The 14879-nt window shown below is 43.7% G+C and overlaps 1 protein-coding gene across 1 annotated transcript in view; it reads right to left on the reverse strand.

Moving 5' to 3' along the window:
- The window catches only part of HABP2 (hyaluronan binding protein 2), a 35859-nt gene that overhangs the window by 5694 nt on the left and 15286 nt on the right, over nucleotides 1-14879 (reverse strand). Inside the window, exons 3-8 of the mRNA XM_030842433.2 lie at nucleotides 6947-7057; nucleotides 5406-5513; nucleotides 4098-4214; nucleotides 3225-3344; nucleotides 2557-2728; nucleotides 1230-1327 (exon numbers count right to left, since the gene is read on the reverse strand). Of these exons, the coding sequence (XP_030698293.1) occupies nucleotides 1230-1327; nucleotides 2557-2728; nucleotides 3225-3344; nucleotides 4098-4214; nucleotides 5406-5513; nucleotides 6947-7057 (726 nt within the window). The remainder of the gene's footprint in view (nucleotides 1-1229; nucleotides 1328-2556; nucleotides 2729-3224; nucleotides 3345-4097; nucleotides 4215-5405; nucleotides 5514-6946; nucleotides 7058-14879) is intronic.

Genomic DNA, 14879 nt, shown 5'->3' on the forward strand with positions numbered 1-14879 from the left:
AAAGCGAGTCTATAGGATTAATGATGAAGATGTTGCTTTTTCCTTCTTATTCTGACATGTAGACAGACATATAAAAAATGTTTATCACTTATACGTGGAATCTAAAAAATACAACAGATTAGTGAATGTGACAAAAAAAAGAAGCAGACTCACAGATAGAGAACAAATTAGTGGTTAGCAGTGGGGAGACAGAAGGAGGGAGGGGGAAGACAGGGGTAGGGATTAAGAGGTATGAACTATCAGGTATAAAATAAGCTACAAGGATATATTGTACAACGGGGGAATATAGCCAATATTTTATAACTATAAATGTAGTACAACCTTTAAAAATTGTGAGTCACTGTAGTGTACACCTATAACTTACATAATATTGTACAGCAAATATACTTCAATAAAAAATGTGTGTATAGATATATAAATCCATCTCTGGGTATGTATTTAACTATTTGTTAATGCACACATATATTCTGGAGGCTTTTTTGGTGCCTAGGGGAAGATATTCAGATGAAATAGAGCGGGGGAGAGAAGACATTTGCACACATAACTGTCATGCAAAGGGGAGAGCAGCAAGTGTTGCATGGATGGTGCCCAATCTATTCCATGCAGTTTGTAAGAAGGGAGAGGTAATATTTCACTTGGTAAATCTTGGAGGACTTCCTGGAGGAGTGGTTACTTGGGTTGATTCTCAAAGAATGGTTGGATATGAACAAGAGCGGGTATGGGACACAGTATTACAGACAGAGGTGACCGTAAGAGCAAAGGCACAGAAATGAAACTGTCCAGGGAAGTAATTCCATTGAGCAGAGGGAGGGTGCATCGCTTCAGATGTGGGTGGAGAGGTGGGCTAAGGCAGCAAGGCAGGAAGACTGTGAGGCTGGAATTCAGTCCATGCTGTGTCCCGAGAGGCTGTGGAGACCCAGCCACCATTTGATCACCACTGTACACTGAAGGCCTGGCATAGCGCCTGGCACCCAGCAAGCAATCGTTCAATATTTGCTGAGTGCACTGACTGGGAGTCGGGAAGCCTGAGTCTACAAATGTATCCAAGTCTGCTCGACCTCCCGAGAGGGGAGCAGAGGATTGGGCAGTTGGGTTGCCACTGGGATGGCAAATGGTAAAGCAGGAGTTGTGGAAGGACAGGGGTAGGACAGAGAGGGAGTTCCAGGAATATCTTTCTATGGCTCTGCAACCTCCCCACTACCCGGGCCTCCAGACAGCCACAGACTTACCTAGAGCAGAGCAGGAGGGGACATCACAGTACTCCCATTTCAACTTTGCATTGTTTAATTTAAAGAAACACCAGGGCTTTTTGTCTCCATCTGGGTTTCTAAAATTAAAAAAAAAAAACAAAGTAAGCCGGAGTCAAGCCTTGGTGAACTCGCTGGACCTCATTAAAAGTCCTTTGAGTAAGAGAGCACCAAGCTCTTGCATCCCCCTGGGACCACATTCCATTCCATTCCTCCAACAGGTTAGCAAACCTTGACATACTAGGGTGGTTATAGTTTGGGGGCCAAATCTTAACTTCCAGAGGAGAATCTCAGTAACCAGGGAGTAGTTCACGAGCTTCGTGCCAGATCCACGGGACATATTACACTGTTTGTAGGAAAATAAATGAGATCCCTGTTGAAGACCCTTCTTTGTCAGGAAAGTGAAATAACTACACAAACATGGTGAGAGTAGGGCTCCGCTGCCCGAGCCTTCAAGTTCTGTGCGTGGGAATTCTCTGAGAGCCGCTGCTGGGGGTCACCCTGAAGAGTCCCGTGGAGGGGGCAGCTCAAGGTAAGTGAAAGTAGAAGGAAACTTGTGTCTTGTGTCTTGTGCTAGGGAAATCCTCTTGCTTAATGGAACCAGTTTAAAGCCATACAAAAACTCTCTGTTTCTATATGCAGACCATGCATGTCCTTAGCCTTGGTTAGCCATTGGTTAGACAATGAGCTGTGGAAGGAAGCCAACAGGATGGTCAGGAAGACGGGGAAGAAGGTACCAGTCATCACCAGGGATAGAAATGGCATTATTCTTATTTGGGAAAACCTGCACATCCTTGTGTCAGAGACCGTCATGCTAACCAAACATTCCATTTTCCATTTATCCCTTTGAAGTTCCATTTATCCCTTGAAGTTATGTGAGACTATATGACTATTTCTGGCCAATGAAACATGTGTGGTAAGATGATGTGTCACTTCTAGGCTGAGGTAGTAAAAATCTCACGCTCCATGTTCCAGTCTCTCCTTCCCCTTCCTGTGTATTTGAGTAACTAAGTGAAGCTAAGAATACCCCCTACCTCCACACCCAACCTACATGACACGCGTAGCATTAATGGGAAATTAACATTGATGTGTTCAAGCCACTGGGATTTGGGGGTTGTTCATTACAGCAGCATAACCTAACCTAGCCTGAGTTGGAAAATCTTCCTAGAGGGAAAGCTGATGAGTTTCAGTGTTCCGTTCCAACATTTCGAAGCTGGCCCAGGAGAACTAGGAGCAGAGGGGAGGGACAAACAGATCCTTCCATTGACAAGTGGCCAAGGCGGAGGACAGGGAGGATGGTAAGCTTTACCTGCAGAAGTTGTGCTCCCCAATCCCATGGGCCTCAGCGTCCTCCATGAACATGTTGTAATTCTCCTTCAAGAGGAGGTGGGAGTTCCAGTAAAGGCACGAGTGCTGGTTGATTGTCTTACTCACTTTCCCTCGGTAAGAGTAGCCATCGCCAACATAGCAGTCATCAGAACCTTGGAGAGAGCAGTTGGGACTGTGAGAACTGAGACCAGCTGGTGTGCCGTGCCTGGAAAGGACTTGGCAGGTGTATCAGGTGGTGAGAGGATTGGGCCTGAATACTGATCACCCTGAGGTTTCACTACGAGTTCCCAGAAATAAGGTGGTTTGAACGCTCCACATTCAACCCAGCTTAAAAACAAGGAATATCATGGGGGTGGGGGTGAGAGCTGAGTTCTTTAATTTGGGCTCAAACAAGAACCAGTGGTAGGTAGGTTGAGGCCCAAGGATACCCAGGAGTGTTTGACTTGCCTGCACTATATCCCAGTTTATGACTTCCTCTACATGGAGCCAGACATACCCTACGCCCTTAGGTTGGAAGGCCGAGGCAATAGCAGAGCTTGGGAATTGACTTGAACCCTGTTCTGGCAACAAAATGCAAACAGATAAAGGAGTCCAGAGGCCTTACATGTGTCCCTGAGTTTCTGATGAAGTGGTGCTATAGACCCATACCTATTTCACAGAGTTTCCCCTTGAACTGGTCAGGACAGGTGCAGGTGAACTTGGATCTCCGCCTATGCCGGGAGCAGGTGCCGCCATTTTGGCAGGGATTTGGCCTGCATGCAGGAACCGCTGTGAACACAGGAAGTGGGTCCAGGAAGGCTCTTTAGAAGGAGTTGCAGCTACATCTGAGCTGATGAGGAGGTATTGGTGGCACTTTTCTGGTGTCCATCCTTTCACAAAAATAGGTCACCAAAGGGGAAAGAGAGACCCACTGACATGCAAGAAAACATACACACAGACCTTAAGAACATAAGCAAACATGGATGAAGCAATATGATGGAGGCCAGCAAAAAAGAGTCTATAAGTAGATGGGTCGCTCATTAAGGAAAAACAAGGTGCATAGACTGAGCAGGAATTTGGGGGCCAGTCTGAGCTAGGTTGAAACTTAGCTCTGCCTCTTGACAGCTGAGTGACCATAAGCAAGTTAGCTAACCTCTCTGAACTTCAATTTCTTCACCTGTAAAACTGTTTCTTGTAGTGTTTTGGGGACAATGTGAGAGAGAATGTAAATCTCCTGGGACAATGCCTGACTCATAGCAGTGAATAAATATACATGGCCCATTCTAGGAAAAGACCAGGGCTTACTTCCTAGATTAAATGAGTTTTAAGATGATTATTTTTTGTTGGGAAGAGACACAGACAAGTCAATTCTCACTGGACTTTCCAGAGGTAATGAATCTTAAAAAGTCCTAGTTAAAAGGGCCATCTTGGATGCCACCAAAACATTGGATGTATCTGGACTTCCACACAGGAGGATATTGACATCCCAGGCACAAGCCACAGTAGAGAGAGCTTAGCATAGAAGAGGCCTCCAGCACTTACCTCTGGAGCAGTCTTCACCCCTGTAAGGGTGTTTACAGGCACAGCGGTAGTAAGGAGAACTCTGAGTAATGAGACAGTCTCCTCGGCCACATGGGTTGTTCTTGCATTTGTTTTGCACTGTAGGAGATCAATAGAGAAGTAGGGACAAAGTACAGGACATTATTTGGGGCACATTTTACTTTGAGTGGTACCTGTACAGTACAATGTTTGGGAGGGGAGTGCGGGGGCATGGGGAGAGGTGGTGTTGGTGACTGATAGAGCATGTGCCCCCTGTCCATGGTTCTGAAACATCATGCTACCCACCTAGACAAGGCTTCTCTCTTATCCTTGGGTCGTGGATGATTGCTTCCCAGTTCCTTATGAGTTTCTAGGGCTCATAGTCTTTATTATGCTATTTTTATAAACACCTTGATAATTTTTACACCTTCAGAAAAGTGGAGCTGCAATTTGAGTTTCTCCATTGTATAGCTGATTTTATATTCCATTTACAATTTTGTCATTCTTCCAAGAAGTTGAGGGATAAACCCAGTAACTATGTTTGGGCCTGATATCCCAAACCATCCTGAAAATTTTATTGAAAGATTTTGTAGGATTGAAAATGGTAGGAATAACTGAAGAGGGCACAGAGAAAACAAGTCAACCATAAAACCCTCACTTCCTCCCTCACCCCACTTAGATGGTTGCTAGATGTGATAGAATCCAGGTTCTCTCTAGGGGTGCAATTAGCCTGTAAGAATTCTATTCCCAATACCTTATTACATAGCCTCATGTTATGCCCACAAGAGGTCACTAAGAGTGGACACACCTTTTTTCAGAGTCTCCACGAGTGAGGATGGCAGGAAGAGAGAGCATGGGGCTGGGAGTCAGGCACCAGGTCTGTAATTTCTGCTCTTCTCTTAATTAGCTGTGTAACCACGAGCAAGTCCCCTGTACACTCTGGGCTCCCTTTCTCTAACAAGGTTGAGCCTTATGTGCCCTGAGAGCCTTCCTGCTCTTGTATATGAACAACATTTCTCTGCTGAAGTTGGTCTAAACACTCTTGGTCAGAACCCAGCTATTATCTCCTCTTACCCTCAATCTTCTCATCTGTGGAATGGACATACTAGTCCTATCTAACATGTAAGGGTGAGGACTAAGTGAGATGCTGCCTGTGACCATGCTGAGGAATCTATTATGCATAACATAATATGTGTGATTGTCAGCCTTTTCACGGGACTACTGAACCCTTCTTTACCCCCTAGAATTGGAGGAGAAACTGCCTCTTGTTCAACATGGAGGGAAGATTGGATCCAGTGAAGGTCCACTCACCATTCTGACACCTGTTTCCAGAGAAAGGGGCTGGACAGCTGCAGGTGAATGTGGCCCCGCTGATGAGGCAGTCCCCACCATGTGCACAGGGGTTGGACAGGCATGGATCTAAAACACGTGGGCGGAAGTCAATGTTGCAATGAACAGCAGGCAAGAAGCCCCCTGTCTGCACTGAATTTCCATCTCCTGCCCCAAATGAGAGAGGAACTGCCTAGCCAGTGATTGGGGAAAGGGGGAAACATGCATTGACCTTAAAGAGCCGGGAAAACTGCCATGACAAGACCAGAGGGAGGAATTCAGGTTAGTAAGAGGAGAGGCAAGAAGGAATCGTGACTGTCTCCCTCAGCCTGGCTTTGGATGGGGCCTTTCTCATTGAGTAACTCCCCTTTCCCGTCATCAGTGTCTCTCTCCTCCCAGGCTCGCTGGGAGTGCCACGGGGTCTGTCTCTGATGCCGAAGGCATTTCACAAGCCTGAAGACCTCCCCTACTCCCAGTGCCCAGGGGTGGAGGTCAGGAGTGGGGAACGAAATCCCACCCCTAATGAAACACAAGCTTTCTGAACATCAGGAAAGAAGACCAAAGGCAAGAGGGGGACAGAAGAATTGACGGCGAGGAGGAAATGACCCAGTGGCCTTCATCTTTCTTCAACTACTTGTTCAGTTAGATTTTGTCATATTTCATCTGTGCCTTTGGCTTTTCATGGTTGTCTGAATGGATCTTCCCTTGGGGAATTCTTTATCCTTCTGTTCACACACATTGTTCTTTGGTTCAGGAACTAGGATCCCTGGGCCTGGCTCTTGTTTTGATGGTCCCTTCTGATGTTCCCCTGATGCCCCGTATCTTGGCCCTGCCTTCCAGGCCACTTCGCAGTTACACAGCTTTTATTCCAGCTGCTAAGTGCTTTCCATTACTTCTACTGATTTAGTCACATGGCTTTGCTTAGGCCCAGCTTCTCATTTTCCTTTCTGTCTCAAGAAGCCACAAAAACAAAAACAAACGTGGCCGAAGCACACATGTGTGAGCACGCGTGCACACACACACACACACACACACACAACTGTGCAAATCTTCTGAAGAGTGAAAAGAGAAAAAAAAAAACAGCACAGCACAATGGCAAATTTGTGAATGCTACAGTTTGAAGCCTAATGCTAAGACAGACTCTTCTGCATAATTAGGACTACCTGTCATGAAAGCTCTGGGGATGATTTTGAACATGACTCTAACCCACAGTGTCGGGAGAGCTAGATGATGATGCATAACTTGCTGAGTGACTTTGGCTAAGTCAGCTCCTCTCTTGGCCTCACTTGCTTCACCTGTCATTTGAAAGTGGGAGAGATGGTCTCTAAGAACCTCCCCAGTATTCATAGTATGTAATTCTAACTGAATAAAAGCCAGTCTAAATAATTTTGTAATACCTATTTTATGATGCTGGTCAGAGAGTAAGAGAAGAGAGAGCCCTTGCATGTGGTCACACATAAACTCCCCTCCAGGTGCGCTGCTCTCCTCCCAGGAGGGCCCCCCCAAACAGCTCTGGTACCTACCGTCCTCCGCGTAGTACCAGTCAGGATTCTCGGGATGGCCTAGAGCACTGCTGGCATTCCCCTCCTGGTCGTAATACTCTTGGCTGTACTCATACTGGTCGAGAGTCCAATCTACAGATGTGGGAACAGGACAGAAGCAACCCTAGTCATCAGACCTAAAGAAGTCACCATTTTATTTCACTGAAAACCCCCTTTCCCAAAGATTTCTAGGTCCTGAAGGAGGGTTCATGTGTCTTTCCAGCTCCTGACGCTGACGGGGCAGATGGAAGGGGTCGGGCACCGTGAGTTTTCATTTGAGGGGGCTGTCATGACCCAGTGAGCCAGCGCTGGCATTTGGCAGGGTCAAGAGCACGTGATTGGAAATGGCTTTTCACTAACCGTGACCTTGGACAAGCCAACTGTATCCTCCGTGCCTCAGTTTTCTCACCTGTAAAGAGCAGGAAGATGACTAGGGCGCAGGGAGTCTCCAAGGTCCTGTATGAGATCTGCCCAGGGTCAGATCCAGTGGCACTTGGGTGCCTTGTTGGGTGGTTCTGTGAATGAAGTTTCTCAGTGGGACTTTATCAGTCACCTTAGCTGAATAAAGTCAAAGAAACTTGTCACTTTTCTTTCAGCTTCAGCATCAAACTACTCCCGAGTTATTTACATAGAATCATCATAACTGTTAATATTTACTGAGTCTTTACTACGTACCAGGCTCTGGACTAAGCATTTTACATGAACCACCCCATTCCATTCTCATAAAAATCTAGATGTATTATTATCTCTACTTTAAGCTTAGAAACCTGAGGCTCAAAGAGGTTAAGTAACTTGTCCAAGGTCACATAGCTAATAAATGACAGCATAGGAACTAAGGCAGTTTATCTCCATATATCCCTTAAATTGCACTCTCTCAACTGCTTCAGCGGGCCTCTCATACTGCCTCAGATAATTCAGTTACCCTTGGGAAAGGGGTCCTATCATTCCCGTTGCATATCCAGCCTGCTAATTAGGGATTGTCCAAGGACAGCCTTGAGAAGATTCACGGATCTTGCCTACTGAAAGAAAGGGCAGTATATGGCGTTGCCCTTGGTTGTAAACCTTACACTAGACCAATCCACTAGGAAGAGCAGGTGTGTGTAAGCCTGGACTCAAGCTCTTTGTTGTCTGGGGCCTTGGAAGATGCTGATCGCTCTGTGGCTGAAGGAGAGGAGTTTGGGATTTGAAGAAGGTTGGGTTGACTTTGCTCTCTCCAGCTGGCAGGAGTATGGCAAGTCAGCAAGTTGAAGCTGTAAGGAAGCTGTCCAGAGATGCATATGTTAATGAGGCAGGAGCAAATGCAGATAGCCGACTTGAAAAGGCGCTCCCACGGAGCCACAGCGATGGCCCGGAGGATGGGACCTTACCTACGCCCGATTATCAACCACATTATCTTATTCGTCTCTCAGTCATTCCCTTATAGTCTTTATCTCTTTGGCTTTTGAAAAATCGACTTTTGCACAATGGCTGTTTTATATTTCCCATTAAAATGGAACTATCTTTTTATTTCCTTTTTGAATACGCCAACTCTGGTTCCTTGCCAAAGTTTCACCTCATTTATCACAGTGTCAAGTCAAGACTCCCTTTGCCTCCTCATTATTTCTCCCGAGCTGCTTTTCCCCACTATGAAAATGCTCTCAGAGGAGGCCACCTTTCCAGGCATGAGGATCTAGGTTGAAGATAAGGCCATTGTCTTCCTGGAGCAAAAAAAGTTTCTTTCCATCTAGCATGATAAAGCAGAGAAAGGGTGAGAAAGTAAGGGGAAGAAAATGTTTTTCTGAGTTTGACATGAAAGATTTCAAACTGACATTTGGAAGAGACAATGAGTTTGGTAATGAGATGATTGCCCCATTTCTTTCTTTCTTTTTTCTTTGGAGAATTGATTTTTGTTTTTCCAACAGGTGTTTATAGATAAGCGCCTTTGAATCGCTCCTGTAATTTCTCCCATCACTCCCACAAGTCGAGGGTCAGACTGGATAATCTTGGTTAGACCGTTAAGAATCATTTCTTTTGCAGATATTTGGAAATGAGGGAAGGTATTTCATAAAGATGGAATGGTATGATTTTTCCAGGTGACAGAGGATGGATGAAATGTCTGTTGGAGGGTTTTGATTTGAATCCAGCCCTATTTACAAGGTCTGTTCACCTCTCAGTGAAGCTAAGGAGGGAATAAAACACATAGACTTTGAGTTACATTCCTGCCAAGAGAGGCATTCTCCAGGGTGCTATTCTCCAGGGTCCAGGGCCCTTGGTTGAGGTGGGATAGAAGCAGCAGAGGCTCAGTGGCCCCAGATTGCCAGAAGCCATCAGTTGGAAGACTGTGCAAGGGAAGGCCAAGATCCTTGACATTTGGGGTGGGTTGCGATATGTTTTGAAAATGCTTTTTAGAAGAGTCACCTGGGAGGGTTTCTCTACCTCCAAACTTAAAGCTTGTTTTGTCTTTTCTATTCTATTGGTAGTTCATCCCATTGCCTATGTAAGAAACATGTATTGTGCACCTACAGTGGGACAAGTATTATGCCAGGTGCAGGAAGGCTTTGGGAACAATGGAGAATTATACAAAAAAGAGTGGGATGTGGCCTCCAGTCAAAGTAGCCTCGAATCCGGGGTGGATGGGGGAAGAAAGCCAGCCAAGGAAGGAGATGAAAGGGTAGTGAAGAGGCAGGGGAGCTGGATGTGGCCAAGTCTAGCTGACAGCCTCAAGTTCCACATTGGTACTCCGGTGTGGTATGAGCCAATCTGATGAAATAAAAGAGACCTGATTCTTCACCTCTCCCTGTGGCCATGCTTATTGCAATGTGCCTTTGCAGCTCGTCTCACCAAAAGATGGAGTCACAAATCAATAAAATTAGAAATGAAAAAGGAGAAGTTACAACAGACACCACAGAATTACAAAGCATGCTAAGAGACTACTACAAGCAACTCTATGCCAATAAAATGGACAACCTGGAAGAAATGGACAAATTCTTAGAAAAGTATAACCTTCCAAGACTGAACCAGGAAGAAATAGATAATACAAACAGACCAACCAATCGCAAGTAATGAAATTGAAACTGTGATTAAAAATCTTCCAACAAACAAAAGTCCAGGACCAGATGGCTTCACAGGTGAATTCTATCAAACATTTAAAGAGCTAACACCCATCCTTCTCAAACTCTTCCCAAAAATTGCAGAGGAAGGAACACTCCCAAACTCATTCTATGAGGTCACCATCAGCCTGATACCAAAACCAGACAAAGATATTACAAAAAAAGAAAATTACAGACCAATATCACTGATGAATATAGATACAAAAATCCTCAACAAAATACTAGTAAACGGAATCCAACAACACATTAAAAGGCTCATACACCATGATCAAGTGGGATTTATCCCAGGGATGCAAGGATTCTTCAATATATGGAAATCAATCAATGTGATACACCATATTAACAAATTAAAGAATAAAAACCATATGATCATCTCAATAGATGCAGAAAAAGCTTTTGACAAAATTCAACACCTATTTATGATAAAAACTCTCCAGAAAATGGGCATAGAGGGAACCTACATCAACATAATAAAGTCCATATATGAAAAACCCACAGCCAACATCGTTCTCAATGGGGAAAAACTGAAAGCATTTCCTCTAAGATCAGGAACAAGGCAAGGATGTCCACTCTTGTCACTATTATTCAACATAGTTTTGGAAGTTCTAGCCATGGCAATCAGAGAAGAAAAAGAAATACAAATTGGAAAAGAAGAAGTAAAACTGTCACTGTGTGCAGATGACATGATACTATACATAGAGAATCCTAAAGATGCTACCAGAAAACTACTAGAGCTAATCAATGAATCTGGTAGAGTAGCAGGATACAAAATGCACAGAAATCTCTTGCATTCCTATACACTAATGATGAAAAATCTGAAAGAGAAATTAAGGAAACACTCCCATTTACCATTGCAACAAAAAGAATAAAATACCTAGGAGTAAACTTACCTAGGGAGACAAAAGACCTGTATGCAGAAAACTATAAGATACTGATGAAAAAATTAAAGATGATACCAACAGATGGAGGGATATACCATGTTCTTGGATTGGAAGAATCAATATTGTGAAAATTACTATACTACCCAAAGCAATCTACAGATTCAATGCAATCCCTATCAAATTACCAATGGCATTTTTTACAGAACTAGAACAAAAAATCTTAAAATTTGTATGGAGACAAAAAAGACCCCAAATAGCCAAAGCAATCTTGAGGGAAAAAAATGGAGCTGGAGGAGTCAGACTCCCTGACTTCAGACTATACTACAAAGCTACAGTAATCAAGACAATATGGTACTGGCACAAAAAAAGAAATATAGATCAACAGAACAGGATAGAAAGCCCAGAGATAAACCCACGCACTTATGGTCAACTAATCTATGACAAAGGAGGCAAGGATATACAATGGAGAAAAGACAGTCTCTTCAATTAGTGGTGCTGGGAAAACTGGACAGCTACATGTAAAAGAATGAAATTAGAACACTCCCTAACACCATACACAAAAATAAACTCAAAATGGATTAGACACCTAAATGTAAGACCAGACACTATAAAACTCTTACAGGAAAACATAGGAAGAACACTCTTTGACATAAATCACAGCAAGATCTTTTTTGATCCACCTCCTAGAGTAATGGAAATAAAAACAAAAATAAACAAATGGGACCTAATGAAACGTAAAAGCCTTTGCAAAGCAAAGGAAACTACAAACAAGACGAGAAGACAACCCTCAGAATGGGAGAAAATATTTGCAAACAAATCAATGGACAAAGGCTTAATCTCCAAAATATATAAACAGCTCATGCAGCTCAATATTATAAAAACAAACCACCCAATCCAAAAATTGGCAGAAGACCTAAACAGACATTTCTCCAATGAAGATATACAGATTGCCAACAAACACATGAAAGAATGCTCAACAGCACTAATCATTAGAGAAATGCAGATCAAAACTACAATGAGGTATCACCTCACACCAGTCAGAATGGCCATCATCAAAAAATCTACAAACAGTAAATGCTGGAGAGGGTGTGGAGAAAAGGGAACCCTCTTGCACTGTTGGTGGGAATGTAAATTGATACAGCCACTACGGAGAATGGTATGGAGGTTCCTTAAAAAACTAAAAATAGGCCTTCCCTGGTGGCGCAGTGGTTGAGAGTCCGCCTGCCAATGCAGGGGACACGGGTTCATGCCCCAGTCTGGGAAGATCCCACATGCCGTGGAGCAGCTGGGCCCGGGAGCTATGGCCACTGACCTGCGTGTCCGGAGCCTGCGCTCCGCAACGGGAGAGGCCACAACAGTGAGAGGCCCGCGTACTGCAAAAAAAAAAAAAAAAAAAAAAAACTAAAAATAGAATTACCATATGACCCATCAATCCCACTACTGGGCATATACGCAGAGAAAACCATAATTCAAAAAGACACATGCACCCCAGTGTTCATTGCAGCACTATTTACAATAGCCAAGTCATGGAAGCAGCGTAAATGCCCATTGACAGACGAATGGATAAAGAAGAGGTGGTATATATACGCAATGGAATATTACTCAGTCATAAAAAGGAACGAAATTGGGTCATTTGTAGAGACGTGGATGGATCTAGAGACTGTCATACAGAGTGAAGTAACTCAGAAAGAGAAAAACAAATATCGTATATTAACGCATATATATGGAATGTAGAAAAATGATACAGATGAACCGGTTTGCAGGGCAGAAGTTGAGACACAGATGTGGAAAACAAACATATGGACACCAAGGGGGGAAAGTGGCATGGGGGATGGTGGTGGTGGGATGAATTGGGAGATTGGGATTGACATATATACACTGATGTGTATAAAATAGATAGCTAATAAGAACCTGCTGTATAAAAAATAAATAAAATAAAATTCAAAAAAGGAAAAAGATGGAGTCAGTTTCTCCATCCCTAGGGTCTGGGCTGGCCTTGGGACTTGCTTTGCCAATAGCTTCTAGTGGAAGCATTGTGTACCAGCTCCAAGCTTCTCTTTCTCTCTCTCATGGACCCCTGTGACTGCCGTGTGAACAGGTTTGGGCTCTTCTAAGTAGGATAATGGAACATGTGAGGCAGCCCTAGGCCCCAGCCAAGGTCTCAGACATGTAAGAAAGCCCAGCTAATCTCCCAGCTGACTACAGACACATGAGGAAGCCCAGCCAAGATCAGCTGACCCTGCCTAGGCTAGAAGAACTGCCCAGCTGAACCCAGTCTAAATTGTCAACCAACACAGTTTACTGCACACATGGGTCCACTTACATGTGGATTTTTTTTCAGTAGATACATATGCACATGCACTGTAAGTGTATTTTCTCTTCCTTATGGCTTTCTTACTAACATTTTCTTTTCTCTGGCTTACTTGTAAGAATACAGTATATAATACATATAACATACAAAATTGTGTTGATCGACTGTTTATATTATCAGTAAGGCTTCCAGCCAACAGTACACTCTTAGTAGTTAAGCTTGCAGGGAGTCAAAATGGATTTTTGACTACATGGGGAGGTCAGGACCCCCAACCCTTGAATTGTTCAAGAGTCAACCATATCATGTAGTAACAACACATGAACACACATGGTTTAATATTGAGTTGCTGGTGGGATATGAATTTTAGATACTAGAATTCCTCAGTGGCCCAGGAGGTTGCAGAATTTTAGGTTTCACGGCTGGATCTCAGAGGGCACATCTCTTGAGTTTTGTATTTAACTTGGTCTATCTGATTTCTTTCCTTCAACTAGACAGTTGGTTTCTTAAGAGAAAGGGCCATGTCCATTCCTCTTTCTACCCCACAGTGCCCAGCACAGAGCCCTATATGCTGTTAATATATGTGTTGGACAGATCAACCTTTCCCTCTATGGCCAAGCCTCCCTTCCTTCTGATTGGCTGGCACACAGTGGGCACATAGCTCTGCCAGTGAAGATGGTGTCTGCCTGGTGCAGAGTAAACAGGGAATTCAGGAAAAAAAAAACTATTTGAGATTTGGGTCATAGATATTTAGTGAAGAAAATGTCTGATGAGCTCAAGAGGAGTATAGAAATTTGTCCAAGGGTTTTCCTGGGGACACAGGGACTGCATGCAGCCTGACATGAAATTTGGTTCCATTCGTAGATTTTTAAAAAGTTTTCCAGGTTCCAATACAGATTACTTGAGATTTTCTCTAGGCTATAGAGAAGGAGAAAGCTTTGCAGGATGAATGGGGGAGCTGTCAGAAGCATTTCATATCAGGTATAAAAAGAAACCCTTGTGGATTTGTCTAATTATAAGAGTCTGTTTTTAGAATTTATCAGGAAGAATGGTAAAGAATATCCCGAGTTAACTCAAATATTCCAAATAATAGGTTATTATGTACTGAGTATTTTCTATGTATTGGTGACTATACAAAATAAACGTGGTTGCACACAACCTTATTTAACTTTAAAAAACTCTATAGTTTAACTTTTTAACTCTATAGCATAGGTATTATTATTCCCATTTTACAGAAAAGGAAAAACTAAGGCAGAAGGAGATGGTATCAGAAGCCAGGTCTACCTAAGTCCAAGTCTGGTTTGCTAGTTTATGAGCCCTGGAGCCTCTTGTGGGTTTGTGTTTCCGGAAACTCCATGGGTTTTGGCTTCCAGGAAGTAACACCATTGGGAAATCTCTTTTGTCACATCCTCCAGGTCCCTCAACCAGGATTATCGTGGTCCATGCATGGGGTCTCTCGGAAAAACTCAAGATTCCTGGGATGGGGTTTTGCAGCTGCTTGGGTTAAAGAGCTTGCCAGATGTGTGGAACAGAATAAAAATCCCTGGAATGCCGTCCCTGTTGGCACCATCCATCATTGTGGCACAGACGGTTCCTCCGAGGGCTTCCCCCAAACCCCAACCCTGTCAGCCTGCATT

The sequence above is a fragment of the Globicephala melas genome, chromosome 16, assembly GCF_963455315.2.
Source record: "Globicephala melas chromosome 16, mGloMel1.2, whole genome shotgun sequence".
Taxonomy (NCBI): Eukaryota; Metazoa; Chordata; class Mammalia; order Artiodactyla; family Delphinidae; genus Globicephala; species Globicephala melas.